Source organism: Macrobrachium nipponense, chromosome 1 (assembly GCF_015104395.2).
Source record: "Macrobrachium nipponense isolate FS-2020 chromosome 1, ASM1510439v2, whole genome shotgun sequence".
Taxonomy (NCBI): domain Eukaryota; kingdom Metazoa; phylum Arthropoda; class Malacostraca; order Decapoda; family Palaemonidae; genus Macrobrachium; species Macrobrachium nipponense.
This window is the reverse complement of record NC_087200.1, coordinates 115806935-115831280: the sequence shown is the minus strand read 5'-3', so window position 1 is coordinate 115831280 and position 24346 is coordinate 115806935. Positions and strand designations below refer to the sequence as shown.

Genomic DNA, 24346 nt, shown 5'->3' with positions numbered 1-24346 from the left:
AGATCTAACCATTAACTGTACCTCTTCTCATACTAAAACACTTCCTCCTAACCCATGTACAGTGGACCCCCATATTCGCAGACTCACACATTCACAGATTTCTCTCTGGAACATTTCCCTGCAATATTCGCGGAAAATTCACCTATTCGCGGTATTTTTCTATGAGAAATATCCACAAATTCCTGGGTTTTTTTATCATATTCATCAGAAAATGCACTTTGTGATAAAACTATTAAAAAAACCAGGTATAAAAATTATTAGTGGTTTTTTCTTGAGTTTTAACTAACAAAATAGGAGGTTTTAAGCAATTTTATAGGGGTTCCAACTATTCGCTGGTTCTAACTATTCACAGGGGTCTGGTACGTATCCCCTGCGAAAACGGGGGGACCACTGTATTCTTACACTTGTACACTGCCTTTTCATTTCCCAATTGCATCTCTCAAGTTCACTAACTACTGACCCACCCACTAAAGATACTTGTGCCCCCATGTCAACTAAACTACAATACTCACTATCATTTATTCTGACAAATGTCCCCATTTTTACTTGAGTCCCATGCATACACAAATAAACTGCTACGTTCACCTGGTTATCCATATCACAATCATCCTCAGTTATTTCCCCATTTCTGCAACTCTGACTCAAATCCTCTTCACAGTCCCTTTTTGCAACCAACCAATTACAACCATGTTCCACACAATGAATCATCAAAACCCCATGCTCACTACCTGTGCTTAACCTCCCTCAATACTCAACCGGTTGTACCATCCAAAATACAAAAACACTTTCATTCAAAACAACTCGGCTACTACTGACAACAATTTACGCAACATCTCCTCTTCCCCACCTTGTTCTTCTGTATTTGCCACTTCCTTCTGCACATCACTCATCAACTTCACTAGCAACTCATTCGCACTACTGGGTACCTCTCCAACCAGACCCTTACCTTCCAAGTCTTTCAATGCTGAAAACAAACATTTACGTACTGTCACCGCCTTCACACCTCTCTTTTACAACTAAACCCTCAGGTACCATATTCGGATCCCAGTCACTTTTCAATATACCATTGCCCTTACCATGCATCCCAGACATCGTATCAGCAATCACATATTCTAATCTAAAATCAAACTCCCTCAAATCCTCAATCATCTTCGTGATCTGAGAATTCACACTTTCCTTCTTGATTATATACACTAATGGCGGTGGTCCATCCTTATGACAAATTTTACCCTATACAAAAACACTTTCAACGCTTTCACACAAAACCTTATTGCTGTAAGCTCCTTCTCAACCACTGAATACTTCAGCTCTGCTTTATTAAAAGCTTTACTCACATTCACAATTACTCTCAATTGTCCCTCCCCATTCACCTCTTGCATTTGGACCAAGCATCCTCCCATACTAAACTAACTCGCATCAGTATATACAATTCAAGCTTACTCGCATCCTCACTATAATCTGGAAAAGCCAAGGTGACATCTCTAGCAGCCTCATCTTTCAATCTCTCAAATGCTCCCACCATTTGCTCATACGAGGTGAGATCTGGTCAAAGACCGCGTCTATCCCCATTATACCCAGTCTTTTCCTAACTGCCTTGGAGCGTAGATGCTTACGCTTTGCTCTCCTCCCAAGTCGCTTTTGTTTTGCCTGTGTTCTTTCTTTCCAGTGTGACTGAGTGTTTGTGTTTTGGATTATGGCTTCCTCTGAAACTACTCATCCTCGCCAGCGTATGTGTCCAGCCATCTGAGGATTTCCTTGCTCAAGGTTTTTAGTGTCTTTGGTAACGGAACTGCACACCACTTGCAGTAGGTGCACAGCTAACTGTTGTACTGTAACGAATCCTTGTCCGAAGTGTTTTGCCTGGCCTCAGGATCAGTGGAAGCTGTTTTACAGAAAGAGGGAGCATTGGAGAGTTCTACTCTTCCTACTTGGGAAGGCTTAGGCTTTGCTTCTCTACGTGTAACAAGTCGTCGGCTCCTTCTCCTTTGTTTGTAGCTAATTCTGTTGTTTCTGTGTCTGCTTCCTTTTCTTGCACTGATTCGTTGATGGAAGTGTCGGTAGTGCCACAGGCTGATGTTTTGTGTAATGTTACCTCTTCTCCTTCGGGCTCCAATGCTTGTCCCGAAGATGGGGAGGCTTCCTCATCATGCTCTTGCCTTTCAGATTTGGAGTCTTCCAAATTGGCAGCGGTTTAGGTATTGCTTGGGCTACGGGGCGCTCCCTCCTTGGAAGGCTTACTGACATTTCATGGAGTCCCATTCCCACCCCCCTCCCCAAGCTCCCGCTGTTCTCTTGCCTACTCCTGGCCTCTTCTGTGCTGGGTCGCGCAGGCAGCCATCTTGAGAGTCAACTCCGCTAGCGAGGCCATTGATTAGCTCTGGTCATATGGAGAGTGTGACATCACTCCCAGGATCCTCTTGGTCCATGACATCAGTAGTAGCAGCCACTCACCATCCCGTCCCTGGGACGTCATCGTTGCCTGTTATGACGCCATTGTCTACTCTTGCTGATCAGTCATAGGCCTTTTTTCAGGTGGCCTTCAAGTGGCTGGACTCTGTTTTGAACGATAAGTTATTGGTGTTCACCGTGAAGGAGACTGCAGAAGCAGAAGGTCTCACCTTCTCCCCCTGCCATGAAGAGATCTCTAGGAGAAGAAGTCTCCTCTTCTTTATCTTCATCATCTTCATCTTTGTCTCACACTTCATCAATTCATTGTCATCGCATCAGACGGAGAGTTAAGGACTTTGCAATTTCTCCTTCTCCAAGCAGAGGGAGTGGTTCGCCTTCTTCTCCTCGAGTCCGTGTTTCTCCTCTTGTCTGTGATTGTCCTGCCAAAAGATTTTCTCCTGCCCCTACATCTCGGACCAATGTTCAAGATTCTGGTAGGAGTTCCTGCAGGATGTAGTCTCCCTCATCGTGTCTGCTCGACAAAGTAGCCTCTGTTCAGGCTAGTATCCCAACATCGTTGTCTATTCACGCTCGCGTACCTACACTTGAATGTGTTTGTGACTGTAGGAGTCTTGAGCCTTCGTCGTCTGTACACAATTGAAGCTCTGGCCTACTTATACGTGCAGATGTGGTTGAAATTCCTCTCACATCATTCTTCCCCGGTTCCTGTGCGGCGTCGTGAGGATGATAAGGCTCCAATCAAGAAGTCTAAGATTGCAGAAGTCAGGTGCTACAGGACAATGAAGTAATCCAAGGACAGGTTACTCGTTCTCTTGGGTGGATGCTTGTCCCTGAGGCTTGTTCTCCAAAGAACTCTGTTTATTCTCGTTCACTGTCTCGTGACAGGGCACGATCGATGTCTCACGGACACGTGCTGTCACAAGATAGTGTACGCTGTCCCTCACATGAACGAATACACGTTTTGCCTGAAGTACATGTATGTCATCACTTCACTGATGGTGTTCCTGGATCGTTACACGAATCTGGAAGGAGTTTGAGTAGGCATCGGTCCTTAGTGTGTCTGTTGGTCCAAGGGCAACCTAACAATCTTTGGTAGCTGGTTCTTCTATTGTGAGAGATGTCTCTCCGGCCCTGGAAGTTAGACCCTTTAGAAAATGTTGATCAAACCAACTTCTTCTCGTCATTGGTCTCAGGAGGAGGGAGAAAGTCAGGAGTTTATGTCTTCCTTTTTCGGAAGTTGCTGAACTCATTCGTGGGTTCAATAACCTGGAATGTAGGACTCAGACTCAGTTGTCTATTACAGCTACATGTTTGGAGGTCTTACAGTGATCCAGCCATGACCCAAGATCCTTTGAACTTCCTCTGTCAGGCCATGCTCAGGCCATCTTACAGCATGTGAATGCGTTGGTGTTGGATCAGGATGGCTCTCTTCGTTCGAGGGGGTCATCTAAGTTTCTTCCTCCACCTCTCACGCGGCATAGGAAATATTATTCAATAAATTCAGTCCATCTGATGCCTCATCACCTTAACCCAAACATCATTCATCTCGGACCTGGTTAAACCTTGGAGCAGGTTGGATCTGTAACCCCTTCTCTGTTGTCTCAGGAAACTCTGGCTATGGAATCTACAGCGGCTTCCATTTTTCACACAGTCTCCTGCTTAGACTTGTGGTCAACAGCAATATCCAGGATCACGTGTGATAAGTCGGCGGAGGGGTTAGTGAGTGCATCTTCCCTTGCTAGGGTATTGCAGCCTCCCCGGGGGTAAGGCATTCTCCTATTTGTCCCAATTTATCGGGGCTGATAATCAAGTACGTATTACCACCAATACATACCTAATAGAGGCACCGATAACCAAAAATTGGGGATTTTATGTGCTTATTGGTGCCAAAAAGCCCCCCAAATCACAGATTTTTGGTTATTGTCACGCCATCAGAACAAAACCCCCCGCTAATAACCGGGGACTGCCTGTAGAATACACATTATTTGTGGAAAATTCGCCTGTTTACGATATTTTACACTGAGAAATATTCACTAATTACTGTATTTTCATATACGAGGGTTGTCAGTAAAAGAAGGTTCCCAAAGATTTTTCACAATGAAAAACATGATTATTGGCGTTGAATAATACATTTTTGGAAAGCTTAGACTTTTTCCTATTTTTCGACATAATCTCCGTTGAGATCAATGCATTTTTGAATGTGGTGTACCATCTTCTTTGTGCCTGAACCGTAGAACTCTCCTGCCGCTCCGGGAAGGTAGCTTAAAACCTCTTCTTTCAGCTCCTCTCCGGTTCTGAAATGCGTTATGGACGTCTGTATGTCCGTCTTTGAATTCTCTGCACCATTTGCGCATGTGTTGTACGCTCTTACACTTTTCTCCGTAGACTTCACACAGTTGAGAATGAATGTCCACTAGTGCAGTGTTTTTTTCACACAAAAAACGAATCACAGAGTGTAATTCGCACCTGGCAGGAGAAGCGAGTGGGAGCTCCATCTCTATCGGCTGCCAAGCCAAGGCTGAGCGTCGCAGACAGCTCGCCGGGATGGGGGACTGGGAGAGGGGGAACCAAGCTACACGCCAGTGTCGTTGGATCCCACGAAAGAGTGTTTCTCATGACTGCAGTTCCCTGGGAACCTTATTATACGGACAACCCAAATAATTTTCATGACTAAATGCACTTTTTTGTGATAAAACTATTAAAATAGTAAGGTTTTGTCATGAAACTATGAAACTATTCAGGCATAAGCGTTTTTTGTGCTTGAGCTATCAAAATATCTAAGCAATTTTAGAGAGGTTTAAATATTTGGGGGTTTGCTGTATACTGATCTATTATTGTAATATGTGTAATAAAAACAATTGACCCGACATTTTAATTGTTTAACCAATGTAAACATAACTCGTTGAACCCTCTCTCTCTCTCTCTCTCTCTCTCTCTCTCTCTCTCTCTCTCTCTCTCTCTCTCTCATGAAATGTGAATTACTGGATCTTAAACATAATAAAGCCATCAAATGAGCACATGCATACATATGTACGTTACAATTTTTTTATTTGCTTTGACTCGGGCTTCATGATGGCACACTATTGGATGGAAGGGTTGGAAGTAGCTAATCACACAGCAGGGCACCAGCTTTCCTGGTTGCTGATTGGCTTGTAGCTCAAATGCTTCGTGTACTATTGTCACTAGTGTATAGTTGCATTTTTGCTCTCTCTCTCTCTCTCTCTCTCTCTCTCTCTCTCTCTCTCTCTCTCTCTCTCTCTCTCTCTCTCTCTCTCTCTCAATGAAAAATTAGAAATATTAATTACTGTACCATAAATATAAAAATACAAAACTAAAACTTAAAACTGTGTGAGAGAAATTGGCTGCACCTGAATAGTTTTCACACGTAGTTATAAGCCATATATTTTTAAGGGTATGTAATGTTGTAAGATGATTGAGATGATATGAAAGTGTTTTAGGTTGATAGTATAAGGTATATTTGGTGTTTGAACTAGTAAAATATCCAATTATAAGCATCTTATTCTAAGGTATATTTGGTGTTTGAACTTATTGCGGGTGGTTGTGGTCCCTAACCCCCATGAAACTGGGGATCAACTGTATACTTAGATTTTCTTTGGTGTGTAATATCTATTTTATACTACATTTATGGATTATTTTTTATTTTATCTTTTCAAAATTAAGTCATGGTAGAGACAAATCTAATAAACTCATTATTAAACTATTCACTGGTAAAAAGGTGGAAAGTAAACATATATAACAATGAATGTCAGCACCTACGTTTCCTTGAGTGATAAGACCCATGATTCCTGGAGCCAAGAATCCAGTGGATGCTCCTACGGTGTTTGTCAATCCCACCAGTGTCCCTGACAGATTTGGGGCGATGTCTTGGTTAGAGACTGGGTAACCACAGAAACTCGTGCCTGAAAGGATCACTGCCATGCATAAAATCCCAAGTGCTGATAAGGTGTCTTGTCCCACGAAGTACATGGTGACGAGTCCTATCATAGGTCCATAACCACCTGAAAGTTGTATAATTTCAAGCTCTTGAAAATATAAAACTAGTTGTTAAAATTTTTCAAAATTACAAAATGATGGTTTCTCAATTTAAAAGAAATGGTTTGCGTACTGAACCTATCCATAAGGCAGTCACAAGTGACTAAGTTTTTCAAAGAAAATATACAGGGTGTTTTACAATGTTAAATACTTAAGTGATGGACGAATACTGACCTACTCCTGTTGATAGCTTTCTGGTGGCTTTAATAGAGATTATACTTCTCTGTGTGCATAAGTCCATCAAGATTCCCCATAAGAAAATCATGATGGTCATACTAGCATAAGGCAAAGCTGATAATAATCCATTCTGTAAGGAAAGTCTGTTATAACTCTACATCTACAAATTAAATTTTAAAAATGTACACAAAAAATACACATTGTATGTCGAGTAAGAACATCCAAATACCAAGTGCCTTTTTATTTCGGCTTTCCTTCAGCAGAAGTACATATGGAGTGAGAATTTTCGAGTGCTTTTAAATGTAGAGGATAGAGAGGCCACAGTGAAAGAGGTTACTGTAAATTCAAGTATCTGGTGCTTCACATACCTACACAGGGCTTATCAGGACCTTGTAGACATCATGCACAAATTCTGTCACTCTGTCTTGCAACAACTTTTGTTCTGTTCAAAAGCCTTTCCATTTCAATAGCCCTTTTATTCTATCTAGCTACTGCTGTAAGGCTTCAAAAGCTTTGCTGCTGCAATTGGGCTTAGCCACAGCCTGTCACTAGTTTTTTGTCTACATGCCTTGTGAAAACATTCCAATTTCAAAGAATAAATCAGTTTTGCTTTACTACCCCTTTGTGTCCCTTTCCTTCCCACTAGTGACATCTGATTAACTGGTAGACCACCTAGCCTAACAGAGTAAATACTTCTCTCAGGTTGTGATTTCACTGTCCCTTGAGAGCTCAAGGTTGTTCTCCACTAAAATGGTAGACCCAAATGGTATTTGCACCAAACCCCTGCCATTCATGCCTGCCTCTCCAGAAAGCTACTAACAAACTCACACATTTTGGTTCACCACATCTCTGCTGTGTGGTATTTTTGTCAGATCCACAATATGTATATACAGATGTATTACAGCAATTTTTCCTTATCTGTCCATACTTACTACAGTTTTTGCAAAGTAGTGTTTCAGTTCTCAGCCTTGACCGATGATTTTAATTTTTAAGGGTAATTCATGGCCTTCAAATTTTATCTTTACTATTTTCAGTGTTGTCCCATTACTCTGTTTACTAGTTATGTGATATATTTAGCAATCTTGTAGACTGTTGTAACTTTTTTTAAGAGTATCCAGCAATATGCTCCTTTCTATTGTTGTACATCATTATCAGGGAGTACAGTACTATGGTACACTGTACACTGTCAATATGTTCATGTGGTTTTTTCATATACCTTTATATAATCAATATTTTTTATAGTTAATTAATTTTCCGATTGATTTTTTGTGGTTTTTATCAACCACATCTGGTCTTTTATTTGTCTAAATGACATTTCAGTAGTTGAATGTCGATTCAACACGAAGTTTAATTATTTCAAAGCTGACATTTTATTTTCAGTTTCTAAGATCAGGAATCTTGACCAGCTTCCATTCAAAAAGAGGGAGTCGAAGTGAATCAAGGTTGGGTCAAGATATTTGCTTTTTTTTTTTTGCTTGCTTTTTACTGGAGCATACATTTCCAGTGTAATTCCATTAACATTTTTATTTGATTTTTCTAGAGAAGGTTGTCAGAGGAGTTTCCAGCAGTTGTCAACTGTTCCGAGTTGCTAACATCAAAGGGCCTAGGGTTACTTGAATTTTTAAAACTACTTGACGAAGATTGAAGTATGAAGAAAAATATAAACAAACAAACCTGAAAACCTTAAAGTGATATAATCAGCTTTTCATGGAGTTTATTCTTCCACCAATGGCATAAGTGAGAACCAACTCCAAAATGTCTGCGTCCCTATCCTGCCCCATAAGGGATTGCACAAAATGGTTAGAGTGGCCAAAGTGTAAGCAAAACCTGCTTGCTAGGACTGAGAGTATTAAAGAATACAATCATCCCCACCCTAATCATGTTATGGGCGAACTGGATAGAATGCCGAAAGTTCTATCCCCCAAAACCAAGCTATGATATCTCTTTCTCTTTATCAGGTCCAATATATTTTAGCAAAAGTGGAAAATTTCACAAAAATTAATCCAATTAAATATTTAATGAAATATGGGACCCTTGGGTTTGAACCCACAAACAAATTTTTGGGGTTCAAGAGGACCCTTCACCACGTCAAAGTGGTCCCGAGTTGAGGGGGAGTTCAGGCTAGGACTATTATATACAGGCAGTGCCCGGGTTATGTCGTTCCAGAGTTATGGCACTTGCCTTGTGGCGCTGTTAACCACAATTTCCATCGCTGTAAATGGATTAATGGCGCCGATACCTACTTTACGGCGTTACAACCTGGACTTAGGCACTGTAATAGCACTTAAGTGCTATTTATTCCCATTATAATTATGATGATTCGGGTTATGGCGATTATGGCTTACAGAGCCCTGCCAGGAATGGAACCTCTGCTTTAACCCGGGGACTGCCAGTATATTATACATAATTGCTACACTTAAAAATGACAGTGAATTTATCTATTTTATGAGAATGGAAAGTAGAAAATTATTTATAAAACCTCGGTAGCACGAGTCTTCAAAGGGAGAAACAAATCCACAGTTTGGTAATTGTACATATATTTAAATTTAAAACTTTAGGGATTGATTCACAAAAGCTATCCTTAAATGTTTGAATATAAATAATGTACAATTACATAACTGTGAATTTGTTTCTCCATAAAAATTGTTATTATTGTCTTGACATGTTAACACCAGGGTAATCCTACAATAAAAATTTTTGTTTTTCTTAGAGTAAAAATTAAAATGGTTCATAGCCTCAAAAAATATATTAAATTTTCTTCTTTTCAACGGTACTGAGATTAATTATAAAATGTCTGCAGAAAAGCATAATTAATTTTGTAGGATTGAAACTTACCTCTTTTAAGTCAAATAAGAGTATATTAGAAAAGTACAAAGGGAGACCACTTAGTAGAGTATAGAAACCAAAGCTGTATCCAAAACTTGCTGCAACAATCGACCAAAAAGGCAGAGACTTTGCTATGTCTTTCCAAGGTATTGAACGTACCTGAAAATTAAAAACAATACAAATAGGTAGTCAGAAAGGAATATGAAAATGAATCGGGTAAACAGCAAAATGAAAGACAAAATAACACAGTTATATTCAAGTTAATTAAAGAAGAGCAGCAATGACATCAAAGAATAAAAACTAAAGCATACAATATAATAAACAAAAATAAGAGATGACGATGAAGAATGTAACAAAGTAAGACGTGGTTCGGAAGTCACGTAAAGCCGTTGGTCCCATTGCTGAATAACCACTGGTTCCAAGCAACGTAAAAACACCATAAAAGCAAGCAATAACAAATTACGTAGTATATGTAAATCAGAAGAAGAATAGTCAACAAACACATCAGAAATGTAGGAATTCTACACTTTACTTTCATAACAAATAGTTTAAATGAAAATTTGTTTAACAGCCATATCTTGGAGTAAAAACAAAACTAGGAAGACGTCCATTTTATAACCAAGATTGAGTTAGCACTCTTGAAGTCACGGAAAAATTACACTTTTATAATGAAATAAAATTGTATACTTACCAAGTAATTACATTGCCTAAAGTTTCACTCGCTGGCAGCTTAAATTTTGAAATTCGTGGTAATGACAGTTTGTTTTAGGTTAATTGGCCCCTCCCACTTTCAGTGTAAGGAACGAACAGCGCAGCTGAGTCATTATTTTCTGTCTTTACGTCCATATGAGGGAAGGAGGGAGGGCTTGGATTCAAAATTACTTGGTAAGTATTATAAAAATATAATTTTTGGGTATGTAACTTATCAATAATTACATATACCCTTTAGTGGCAAATGAGCACCACTGCTCCCGTTTCTTTGCAATATTGCAAAAAAAAAAAAAAAAAGAGGCAATCTCGTCTGACCTGTCTGTAACATCAGTGCATGACAGGACACTAAACCAGTCTGCAGCAATGTCCTCTGGACCACACTTTAAGAAACACTGAGCTTATCAAAGCTAAACTAAACTAAAAGCAAAGTAAAATAAAACACACACACACACAAGAAATAAGTATTTTACTAAATACTTGGAGAGCGAAACAACCACCCAACTAGATGAAGAGAAAAATGGTCTGCACAAACCACTGATGTTACTCAGGAGCCGACAGAAGACTAATTGGAAATACCTGGCCAGTGGCCAGTCATACCTGTTACTCCCGAAAGTGGGCGGATCCCGTCACCTGTACTAGTGATGGGAGTGCCACCGTGAAGTTTGAATTTTGGTCTGCCGCGTAGGAAACCTACAGCTGTGTAATTTTTTGGTAAGACACTGAAATAAAATAAGTCAATTCTGGTAATAAAGTCTTTTTACCAAAGAATCTACCGGAAAACTTCACAAAATACTAAGGCAAAGCTACCAATACATCACCAAAGGGGGAAAATCACTGATGGAGAAATAGACGAAAATCAAAATCAAGCTGACCATTCACAACTGAACTTCAGTTGAGAGCCGGCAGAAAACTTTATTATTTTCAGCTGTGTTGTTCCTTCCTTACCCTGAATTCAACTGCTTTGTTCCTTCCTTACCCTGAATTCAGCTGCGTTGTTCCTTCCTTACCCTGAATTCAGCTGCGTTGTATCTTATTTACCCTGAATTCAGCTTTGTTGTCCCTTCCTTACCCTGAAAGTGGTCGGGGCCAATTAACCTACACATACTAGCATTACCGCGAATTTCAAAATTTATGCTGCCGGTGAGTGAAACTTTAGGCAATATAATTACTTGGTAAGTTACATACATAAAATCTGACATTTCCATAGCAGAGACTAGATTTTGTTTATGGGACAAGAAACTATATAAAAAAAAACTATATTCATTTAATCAAAAGTGTGATCTTGAACCGTGGATTTAATTAAAGACTTGATGATTCATATAAACATTATCAGGTCGCTGTGATAAATTTTCATTCATCCAGCATGAAAGAAATGCGTTTGTTGGTAATAAATTAATTTTTCTATTACTATGGTACCTATCTTATCTTGGTAAATTTAAAATTTTTATATTTATTGTACTACAAGTTATTCACCCCATAACCATTCAAGTCGAATAAGAGCTGATTTTCTTCATTCTGCAACGATACATATGGTCTTTAAATCGCTGCAAGTTGCTGCAAACAGTGGCTATAAGGGCACACAGTCAAACTAAAAAATTCAAAGGTAATCTGCGAAGATGCAACGGCTGTCAGATGTTAGCTCTTTTGAAGATTTGTCTGACTACTATAGCACTATGGACTAACAAAAACCAAGGAATTCCACATACAAGGCCCAAAATACCAGATATGTAGAAAATAGATGGCCACCCTCCAAAGAGACTTGAGCTACACAACCATCCACCACATGCCATTGCCATAACTGTCCCCAGATTGCTGCCTGAAAGAATTATGAGGTACTGAAAAGTGCAGATTGAGCATTTGAATATGTATATTTCAAAGAATAATTTTCAAGTTTGTTTGAATTAAATCTACATTTTCATTACAACAGTTTAAATAAATAAACTTTTACTAGAGCCAATTTATGTACTACATAGGTGAAATTCAACTAGAATTTCAATTTCGTCTAGTATAGATTCTTAATCTTCTGAATTTAAATATTGTGGACAATATTAGTTGATTATCTTCTGGTTGTTTAATCCTACAGAAGGTACGGTTTTATACTTTCCAAACTTAAGCATAACAATCTAGAAAAAACATTTGTCCAGGAATGTAGGGGAAATGATTCCTTTGTACCATTTTCCCAATGTTAATGATTCCTTTTCAAAGCTAAGTACTGAAGTTTTCAAAAGGGAAATAACAGGAGTTTCATCAAGATACAAGTAGCCTTACCTGCATAAATGAAACTTGTGAATTTTGACCGCTCTTTTGGTACCACCCAAGTACTTATAAGAACAACTAAACCTGGAATTGTTCCACCCTGCAAAAAGGAAAACTGCCTAGTCATCTTGATACACATCTTATTTTGAAGAAGAATTTACTTAGTGCCTTACACATTCATGAATGTAAGTGCTAACAATTAAATCACTTAACATAATTTGCAAAGATGTCTTAGCACTGAAAGGCCTTAGCTGTGTGACATTTTAAAATATTACCTTTATTATTCTGTACATCTCCAGTGCATCTTGTAAGTCTGATTTTCCATACTAACTGGAACATTGCAAGAGGCTGGTCCATAATAAACCATTTTTGACAATTTTAACCTCCATTCTTTAGAGAAAATCAACCACATACTGTGGAAATTTTAGTAAATTTTTTCATAATAAAAAGAATTGAATTGTGATTAATGGAACAAGTAGTGAACAATTCTATTTAAAGTGAATTACTAAAATTTAGTTGAAATTGTCTTAAACTAGAATTCACAGCGTAGCTGAGGGGAACTATGAAAACAATAATGATCTAAGATTACAACAAAAAATAACTGACCCATCTTTGGTGGACCTCTTTGGGCCCAGCATACTTAACACCCATCCTTTCTCAGTGATAACACTACGATGACTGTCCAACTATACTGTAATTAGATACTAATATGATGCTTTGAAAATTATCTGATTAGTATAATGATTTTTTTGGATGAGACTGTAAGTGATGTCACAGTGGACAAGGACAGTTTTGCACATGTACTGGATACCTTGAAACAAAGCAATATACATGTATAGCAGCAAAAGGGCGGTTAAGGGAGAACATTTGGCAAGCAATGATGACATGAACTAGTTCATGATTCATTGTGACTGTTACAATGGTTGGTCAGCTATTGGATTGAACAGTGTTATTTGTAGGGTGAAATTTGGTAGCATGCATGCAGTATGTTGTAGCTGCTATTGTCAACCAATAATGCATAAGAGACAGTATTAGGCAAAAATCCATGTCAGAGGACTGCTATGAAGGTTCCATAAACATTAATGACTGAATCAAAAGTCACTTAATTGTTCTTTACTTCTTTGCTTATTTCACCTACCATAGTAATATTTTAGCAATTAAATATTACATAGAAAATTTTCTTCTTTTTTTTCTTTATCTTTGTGACATATTAGTTATTTAGCTAAACCTTTTCCTTGTAAATGATGGACAAGAATACACAGGATATGTTAACATCTGAATCTGGAATAAATTTTTTATTCTTAGCCTCAGCATTCTAATTTCGCCACTGACATTATCATCCAAAGATGTACAACCAAGGGGCCACTGTAATTTATTATAAGTATAACATCTTTGAAAGGAATATTATTTATTGAATATTAAATAATCTGGCACCTACATATGGTAATATTTCCATAAGGAATAGTTTATGGGACAACTGTATATCAACATTACTAGATTGAGGCATTACAGTCTGGCTTTAGCAGCCACCTTTCTCTTTCAGTCTCTGTAATTTAGTTAAAATGACATTTTTATAATAAAGTTTTATATATACATACTTACCCAGTAATTAAATAGCTATTAGTTTTCCACATATGGCAGCCTAAATTCAAATTTTGCGGGTAGCGCCTGATTGCTCGGTTTGGGTGGTCTACAGTGCTGCCCCCTAACAGCAATATTTGGAATGACTTGGCTAACCAACTCATTCTGCTTTATGCCTAATGTCCATCAGAGGAGAGGAGGTAAGGCTCTGATCATGTAGTTACTGGGTAAGTGTATATGGTATTTATATTTTATTATAAAAATGTCATTTTGACTTACCAAGTACAGGCAGTCTCCGGTTTACGACAGGTTCAGTTTATGACGTTCTGAGGTCATGACGCTTTTCAATTATGTATATTTATCAGAAATTATTTTTGGGTTTACAATGCCAATCTAGTGGAATAAATATGACTCCAAAAATGCAAAATAATCAATATTTGAAGATTATTTTATGAAAAATGCAGTTTTCAAAATTCTTAATACAACCAAAGCATAAAAGTAAGGTTTCCTTAGGATTTATGACGATATTCCGACTTACAGCGATTTTCGACAGAACCCCCATTGTAAGCTGGGGACTGCCTGTAATTACAAAGTTGATTCCAAACTGATATGCCAGCAAATCTTTACAAAGTCATAGTTATTGATGTTACTAGGGCTAAGTTCAACTTGGAACAGTTGTAGGCCTATGTCTACAAAGTTCACACATATGAAGAAGATGAAACATAGATTGTGAAGGCGTTTGGAGATGAAGATATTAAAACATAAGAATGGTGATGACCTTTGAATTAATATAGGAACATCCTTTAATTAGTAATATCAGAAAAACCTTGGTTTAAGGGAAATTGCAGGTAATTTCTCTGAAGCACCAGTGGTGTCCGAGTTGTTTCAAGCGCTTTCAACTAAGTTGCCAAATAGCACCAGATATCACTATTTAGCAGTTGTCTGAAAAGTTTGGAAGCATGTTGCAAAATATTGTTGAGTGACTTTACTTCTTCTGAAGGATATCTAATACCGGGTCCTGGCAATGTTGTTATCAAGTCCAGGGATTCGACAGAGAAACCTTCTTCCAAGCACCAGCAGTAGGAGAATGTCTGTTACGAGCATTCTTTCCTATCTCCTTCCTTCTGCCCACTTCCTAACTAGAGAGAAGGTTGAAAGAGATGTGTATGTGCACTCTCTCACATGAAAAAGAAGGCTAAGCACCAACCTGATGAGAGCGGAAAGTTCATTTGAACAGAGCTGTGCATTTGAATCGGCAGATTGATCTAAGTAGGTTGAGCTGAATCAAGGAAGCCGAGCAGATCCCTTAAAACCAATCGGAACTAAGAGGCAAAGGAGCCAAGCCAGCTGAGCTGATCACGTGAAAGCAACTGAGCTGAGCCAAGACAAGCGAGCTGAGAGCTACGCCAGCTGATCGCGCAAATGCAATCAGGGTCCTAGCTTGGTGAGCAAGAGGAGACATGAGCAGTACTCATCTGCTAAGAATGATTGCTTTCCTCACAAATGCTCTAGTGTCCTTAAAGGCCGAAGCCCCTCGAGAACAAAACTCACAGGGAAATTCTGTGCCTGCTATTCTACAGGCTTGAACACTAAGGTTCAAGACACGAAGGATGGGACCTGACCAGGCAGAGCCATCAGGTGTTGTCGAAACACCTGACATGTCTCAGCAACTACTCTCGTTCTGTGCCTAAACCAGACCAAAGAGTAAACTCTGTGGCACTGGTTTGGAAAGTGCTTGAGATTCTACAGAATCCCTGGCACTCAAAAACCTGCCAGTCGAGCGCTTGTGATTCTTGGAATCCTAGGGCCTGGTGAAACTCCCGAATCTTGTAAGAATAATCATCGGGCGCAGTCTCCTCTTGGCTTCCTAAGAAACTGAGAAGGGACAAGCACAGAACCAGTCTTGTAGACATAGAATACTAAAACTGGGACCGAGAGCGTGGCCTCAGGAGGTCATGCCCTTGGCTCTCAAAATGCAGGACTCCAGAGGAGAATGCAAACCTATTTTTGCCTTACAAGTAGGAAGAGCCAACGATAGAACCCTGCCTCCTTGAAGAGAGGCAGTTCCCTAGAAGCCCTGTAGGACTTGTGAAGGGAATCTGCTTCCTGCTTCTCCAGGTGCTCGGTAGGAGACCAAGGCACCTGGCTGTGCTCTGGCCAAGAACTGATGCAGTACTGGCAGGGTGGGCCTAGACATATGCATGTCTTGGTTCTATCTCTCACCCTGTGGCTGAACCGGGAAGGTGAGAGTTCACTCCGACACCTGTTTGGGATGCTTGAGATTCCATAGAAAATCAAGCACTTAGAGTGCCTCAACTAGGCCCTGACACATGACCATTCTTTGAGGTGGACTTCATAGAACTGGCCATGGAAGACCAAACCAAAGTCTGCATGCTCAATGGCTCTCGAAAATGCAAGGCCCTGTGAATGTGATTCGGTTCCTGAGCCCCAAAGGCCTGGAAGAGCAAACAAGAGAACCCACTGCCTCCTTGAAAGGAGGCAGCCCCTTAGTAATCCCATGAAGGAACTTCTTGATGGGGGGAGAAGCAGCCTCATTCTTCCTTGACCAATGAGCCTTGGAAAGAAAAGGGGTATAGGCAGCAGAAAACACAGGTAAGGGTAAGTTTGAAGAAGGTGTTCATCTCACAGGACTTCTTCGAACTCCTCCCTGAAATTTTCTACAGGAGGAAGCACAAGCATTGCCAAGGCAGTTAGGGCAGGAGCACAAAAGGAGTGGCCCTATCAACACGAATATCAAAAATAACAACAGGAGCAACCAGGGCAGCTGCAGCAGAGACTGGTCGCCAGGAAGACATGAGCAATCAAGACAGGAGGCACAGCAGGATTAGATGGACAACAGGTAAAACAAGGCAGTGCCACGCCATACAGGAGTGCCAAAGTTGAAAATCCTAAAGGAATGGAAAATAAAAAATGGCAATCCAGCCATCTACTTCTGTGCCTATGATGCTCGCAAACATGATTAGTAAAGAAGAATTCCTCTTGCTTCGAGGGTAATTATCTTATGAAACCAGAGGAGGCCCTTGTGAAGAGGATGCCCGACCACCCAACACCTGCCCCCACAATCTTTGCCTGACAAGTGAGTGAAGGGGATAAAGGAGAGATCTGTCCCTGAGGAGAGAACACCATAGGAAAGATTACCAAGAGAGGGAAATGAGGGTGAAGGGGCGGCTACTGAGGGGGACGTCCAAAGCGAAAAAACCTCCGACAACACTTGGCAATCTTCCTCCTGGCAAATTTGCCCAAAGTGCATGCAACAAAGAGCAACACTCAAAATAGTTATAAAAGATTTATGTACAGTTGACCCCTTGTATTTGTGTTGTTGAGATTCACAGACTCGCCTATTTGCGTATTTCTCTTTGGACCCTATCTACCCATTATTTGCAGGAAATTAGCATATTCACAGTATTTGTCATTGAGAGGTATTCACTAATTGCTGTATTTTCATATCAATTTCATGACTAAATGCACTTTTTGTGATAAAACTATTAAAATATTCTGGTATAAGCATTTTTAGAGGGGTTTTCTTGTGCTTGAACAAACAAAATATAAATTTTCATAATAAAATTCATTGTTTGGATACTTAACTACTGTTAAAGTTAGCTTATATCTCTGCGCCGATTAGACGAATCTGCATTCAAACAAAAAATCGAATGGCTACCCAGATGACTGTCTAGTTCATCTGTTCTCCACCAGGCATGTTTCGGATATTTTAGCTTATCAGAATTCTCCTTGACAGGTCACTAAGTTGTGGGTGGGTGGGATCTACTCTAACAGTAGGCTAAGTATCCAAATAATCATTTGAGGTGAATCTTGCCTACCTACTGTTAAAGTTAGCTGATTCCCACTTTAAGAAGAGGACATTGGGCAGTGCAGCTAGACAAAATTCCAAAATATTCTTACCTGATCCAGAATCCTTTCTGGATTTTAGTACCATCAGAAGTTGGGTTCCATTCAGGGAGCAAGGCTCTCATACGTATACAGCAACGAGAAGCCTTGTGGAGAAAACCACTTAGATTCAGTCAGAATGAGATAGTGGCGTGAGAGGACCCCTGTGCCTGGGTCCAAAAACCCTATAAAACAACAGTCACTTAAAATAAATACCTTTATGATATAAAGTTCCACTAATATACAAAGTTTGTACCTTCACACTCCCCAAAATATTAAAACCCAAGATTTAAACAAAAGAGCCCAAAGGATTGCTCTTTCTTCAGTTCAGGAAGACTACCCACTACTAGTAGCAGACTGATGGCTTTTGCTGTTTTCAAACATGATTCTGCATATTTAAGGTAGTGAGCAGGTAAAACCAAATTGCACTTCTACTGCATAACATTAATCCTATCCTGAAGCGACAAATTGACAGAACACTAAAAGTTACAACTGCTGCTCACATTATGAATATTAACCTTCAATAAAGGTAAAAGGTATGGAGCTAGTTCTTGTACACTATCCTTATCAAATACATCACAGAGGACCTTGTGTTCTTTGACAAAGACGTTCTAGGTTTCTGAAAACACGAAAAGAAAAGGTTAACTTTGCCTCCTCCAGGCTTAACTTTTGACAAAGACATTCTAGGTTTTCTAAAACCACAAAGCAAAAAGTTAACTTTGCCTTCTCCAAGCTTGACTATTGACAAAGACAGATAGGTTTTCTAAAACCACAAACAAAAGGTTAATTTTGCCTCTTCCAGGATTAACCTTTGCCAAAGATGTTCTAAGTTTCTAAAAGGATAACTACAGGCAGTCCCAAAGTTATGACAGGTTCAGGTTATGTTGTTCCAGTCTTATAGTCTTACCGTAAGCGGATTTACGGTTCCGTTACCTGCTTTATGGCACTGTAACCAGGACTTATGTCGCTGTAAGCGCTATGTATTCCCATTATAATTATAATGGTTTGGGTTAAGGTGATTTTCGGCTTACAGCACTCTGCCAGGAACGGAACCCATGCTGTAACCCAGGGACTGCCTGTGCCTCTTCCAGGCTTAAGCTATCTGATTAAGTTTTAATTGTCCAAACAGGACAGAGAAGTGTTTCCTCTTCTTCCCCGCTAAGGAGGTAACATTGGAATTCATACAGTTCTCTGAAAAATGTAGCCTTAACATCACCCTCAGCTTGAAGGGATAAAGATAAAATAGAATTCCCTTTACAACAGCTTAAACGGTGCTTGCAATAAAAGGTTTCATAGTATTTTTGAAGGGTGATATTAAGGAATATCCATGCAAATCGTTTATCCTCTTTGCCAATGCTAGAGTAAGACGAGATGTGGTCGTGAGAGACAAAATCTCTGTCTGATGATACTCTCAAGGGTGTGTACGAAGCATGGGATAGGAACCTTAAACGAGAGTCAAATGCTAACTAGAGACCTGGGGTCCCTGTGATGACAAGAAAGAGAGAAGTTTCTCATCAGTAGTCGAATTCCAAATGACAAGAAACAATACTACTCCCTGTGATAAACTAGGCTAGTGTGGACCTACGACTTCACAGTTGAACTGGCAATAAACAACTCTCGCGATTCTGACTAGAGGAAAAGTCCTGTCAATTACACCAACCAGTGAAGATGGTTCCAATTCCTGGAATTACATAGGGCTGAAAGAAGTATCCAGCGTATTTCCGTTGGTACTTGGTGAAAATGTCTATCCTTGCAAGGAAAGCTGAATAAGTCTTCTAGCCTTGAAGAGACATGGATTGTACTGACTGAAGAACTGCTCCTGTGTCACTGATACTGAAAGTTGGTTCAGAGAGGAACTCCTCCCATACCTTGGAAGGAGACCTGGCAGGTCGGGTGACAGGCTAAGACTTCCGCGGGAGGTAAACAGATAGATGATAGGGAGTCTTCCAGGATATATATCTCTGTCTCATGATTCCTGCAAGGGCGCATGTAGAGGATGAGGCAAGAAGCCTAAGTGATAGTCAAATGCCACTCAAAGACCTTGGGTCTCTGTGATGGGAAGACAGAGTTCCTTATTAGTAGTTAAACCTCAACTGAGGAGAAACAATACCAAGACGAGCAATCTCTGTGAGGAAAGCAGCACTCTACCCAACACTGAAATTCAGAGGCCAAGTTGCCAGCCAGTACATTTCATTCGGAAATGTGTCTGGCTGATAAGAGCTATCGAGTGCAGTAAAATTACACTCGAGTACCTGCATGTTAACCAAAATAGGAGGAAAATGAAACCCTCTTGTTTGGTGATAAATGCCAATACTGTGATGTTGTTGCTCATTTAACACCACTGGGTGTCTCAAAATAAAATCCTGAAACTCTCTGGGGGCCCAAAAGGTTGTCCTGAGTTTCAGGATGTTAATGTGAAGGTACTTATCGTCTTGTTCACACACTTTAAGACAATCTTTCTACAGGTATGTGACTATTGGTACTCAGTCAGTGCATATGGTAACAGATGTATGTCGTGAGGAGAATATACAAGTATGTATATTCAAAAGGTTCCTGTTGACTGAGTACCAGCCTAATTCCTCCCTCATCATTTGAAAAAGGAAATGATTAAAGCCTGATAGCAGACCACCTTTGTCCTCTAATGAAAAGAGCAAAGGAGAAGCCATGCCAAAGGGAGGCTTCTATGGCAACAACAGGACACTGAAGACGACTAGCTCTTAGCCGAACTGGCCGTTCCCAAAACCATAACACAGGAGAGGTGGAAGTTCAATGGAAGATGACAGACGCCCAGAACGGAGCAGCTACTTCCTGAATGATATCTGCTTACCAGGCCTCGGTTATGTTGCTGATAAGTTCAGAGACTCAAACAAGCAACCCTTCTTTGAGGTACCAGCAAAAGATGAACACCCATTACGAGTGTTATCTTTCCTTCTGCCCTCTTTCCAGGAGAGAAAAAGAAAAAGGCTGAGTGTTTCTGCAATCGTCCTTCAAAGTTTGAGACTCCTTAGCAGACTGAAGAAGGGCTGGCTGACCATAAGGTCGAATCAATTAGTTATGAAGACCCAAAAGTCTTGACCCATACCTGAAGGACAAGGCTGTCGCCCTGTCACAACCCTAGACTACCGTGAACTACTGCGGTATCTGTTAATTCCCTGAAAAGAGAGAGGCATAACCGAGTAAAGGACTGTTCCTTAGGGTCAAGATGACTCAGGACTTGTGAATCTAGGGATCCCAATTACGACAAAGAGCCACCTCAGATTGGGAAAGTCTCTATAAGACAGAATTTCTTCAGGAATGATTGCATTGAAGGAAGTCGAGCCTTACAGAAAGTGAAGGAGACTGCCTGGAGAGACAACATTGTGATATTCTCCAAGTTTGCTGTTCCTTGTAGCAAGAGGAACGTCGTTTGAAGCAAGCAAAACAGCGAGAGACCCAAGGCCAGATTAAGCAGAGACAGAACCATCTGCAGTTGGCACAGGACACCTCCAAGGTAAAGAAGAATCACTCCTGTCATGGCAGCATAGGGGAAGAGAGCTTGATTGGGTGTCTCAAAACTCTGAACAAACTGCTTGTCCAGAGAAAAGGTACTTATTCATTCTCACAAGCAAGGAATGCAGTGCCCCTACGAAAACCCTTGTCTCTCCTGAAAGAGCAAGGGCCTCGAGCAGTGAGGGTATTCAATGGGGGAAACAGCGGTCCTATTCCTAAGATCAATGTGCTGATGAATCGGCGCAAAGATCTTGGCCAGATGAAAACTGAGGGTATCTATATCCGAAGGAAAAACCCTTGAGTTTTCAAGAGGCGTGAAACTCCCAATTTTCTCTCCTTGAGGGAGCTACAACAGGACTCAATTAAACTTTTCCTCGACTACTCGAGTGTATGACTAGACAATCTGAGGATTGATCTCGAGATACTAACCCTTGTAGCTGAATTCCGAAAAAGAGGCAAACACATTGGAATTCTCTATCCACCTTGGAACAACTGAGAGGGTCAAGAGAACAGGTTAGGACTACGGGCATTCCTACCTGTCCTGCTAGAAGAACCAGCAGGAGTGGCAGATTGTGGTCCATTACCAACTTTGATGACTGCAGCATGGGGAGGGAGGGTACTTATGCTAGGGCAAAGCACCAACCTGGGGAGAGCATAAAGTTCACTTGGGCAGAGCTGAGCACTCGATTCGACTGACCCAAGTAGGTTGAACCGAATTGAGTGAGCTGAGCAGATCATGTCAATGCAGTACTCACCTGCTAAGAACTGTCACTTTCCGCCAATATGCACTATTCTCCTTCAAGGCCGAAGCCCCTTGAGAAAAAAAGCTCAAAGAGAGATTCTATGTTTACTATCCTATGTACTTGGACCCAAAGGTTCAAGACATAAGAATGGTACCTGACTAAGCACTTAAAAAAGTGCTGGCAAGCAGTTTCAAAATACTTAAGTGTCTTGGCACTTCTCTCATTCTGTGCCTAAACTAGACTGGAGAGCACAGTCCCCCGTACTGATTGAGAAACACCCAAGATTCCATAAAATCCCAGGCAGTTGATAATACACCAGCCGAGCGCTCATGATTAAGAAAAATCTGAGGGTTTGGCGAGTTCTCAAAGTTCAGATAAATTCGAGCACTTGGTGAGACTTCCGAATCTTATAAAAATGATCATCGAGAGCAGTCTTCTATCGACTTGCAAGCACCAGAAATTCTAAAGAATTCAAGCACTCGGCAAGACTCCTCAATGACGTCAGGACAATCACAGGGAGTGATCTCACCTGAGAGCACATGATTCCAAAGAATATGAGTGCTCAGCGAGTGCCAAAAATTCTAATGAACTCATGCTCTCGGCAAGACTTCTGATTCTTGTCCAAACAATCATCGGAAGTGATCCCTTTCTCACATTCTGAGTGCTTGTGATTCCAAAGAATCCAAGTGTTCAGTGGGCACTCGAAATTTAAGGAATTCAAGAGCTCAGCAAGACTCCTGAATTTCATAAGAATGATCACTGGGAGTGGTGTTCTCTCGAATTCCGATGAAATTGAGCAGGAACAGGCACAGAGCCAGTCTTAGATGCAGACTTCTAAGAACTGGATCAATAGAGTGAATTGAAGGATCGTGGACTCGAGGTCCCCCAAAATGCAAGGCCCCATAGAAGAATGCAAATCATATACCGTCTCAAGGGCGGGAAGGGCTAATGAGAGAACCACTGCCTCCCGAAAATTCCGGAGAACTTTCAAAAGGAACCTCCTCCCTGACTCTCCAGATGTTTGAATCCTCAGAATCAAGACACCAGGCGAGACGCTGCTGAGCCCTGGCAAGCACTCAGCAGGCGCTAACGGTAGTGCTGGTAGGAAGAGACGAGACACATGAATATCTCGTCCTTTCTCTAGCTGTGCCTGAACTGGGTCGGAGAGAGGACTCTCTGTCAGCAGCTCGGGATGCTCATGATTCGTTAGATACATGAGCACTTGAAGTGACTCGTGAATGAGCGCCTGACACAGCACCAGTCTAGAGGCTGAATCTCTAGAACTTAAGATGGGAATGCCAACTGAAGCTTGTGCTCCCAGACTTCCAGAAACACATCCCCAAGGGCATGCAAATTGGTTCCCAAGTCTGAAGGTTGGGAAGAGCCAACAAGAGATCACACTGCCTCCTCAGGAGGAGGCAGGCCCTTAGAAATCCTGCAGAAGGATTTCTTAGGGCGAAGGAGGCCTATCCTGTTTCTTGGAACCTCCTTGAGACTCAGAAAAAGAAGGAAAGGGCAGTGGAGGATGACACCTCTTTCACAGAACTTCCTCTACAGGATGTTGATTAGGAAACATCAATAGCAGTGGCGGATCATCAGGGTAACAGTAGGAATCTAACAGAAGGCACAGCAGGATAACTACCACACAAGAGGCAATGCCACAGCATACGAGTATCACAAGTACACTCATGAGGGTTAGGATAACCAACAGTGAGATATCTAACCAACTACTGCTGTGTCCTATGGAGACGAAATTAAAGAGAAAATTAATAATAGGAAACTTCTCTCATGCCGAAGGGCAAGACGAGACCCCTAAGAATACATCACCCAATTGGCAACAACAGGCGCCCCCTTTCTCCATGCCCGACAAGTGAGCAAAGAGGAGAAGGAAAGAATACATGGAGAGAAAACTGAGGGTGGAGGCTCTGAAGTTTTCCTCCCGGCAAACTCTCCGACAGTGCAAGCATCAGGAGTAGCATCTCATAACAAATATACACTCACACCTTTATGAAAGGGAAGGAGTGATAGGGGGCTACACCCCAGGCTGCTGACCCCAGGACACACTCACACTGGAGGAAGGTGGTCAGCAAGGCTATAACAAATCGTGGGTTTGTAATTAAAATATCAAACACAGTACATTCAAAATATACTCAGAAATAGTAAAAGAAAAGATCACACCAGGAAGAAAAAAGAAA

The 24346-nt window shown here is 40.7% G+C and overlaps 1 protein-coding gene across 2 annotated transcripts in view; it reads right to left on the bottom strand.

Moving 5' to 3' along the window:
* LOC135219571 (sialin-like) overlaps positions 1–24346 on the bottom strand; it is a 64115-nt gene that overhangs the window by 11565 nt on the left and 28204 nt on the right. For both annotated transcript variants that reach the window (XM_064256446.1, XM_064256447.1), the window contains 3 exons: positions 9475–9624; positions 6637–6769; positions 6187–6428 (listed from right to left, as the gene is read on the bottom strand). In XM_064256446.1, coding sequence (XP_064112516.1) covers positions 6187–6428; positions 6637–6769; positions 9475–9624 — 525 coding nt within the window. The remainder of the gene's footprint in view (positions 1–6186; positions 6429–6636; positions 6770–9474; positions 9625–24346) is intronic.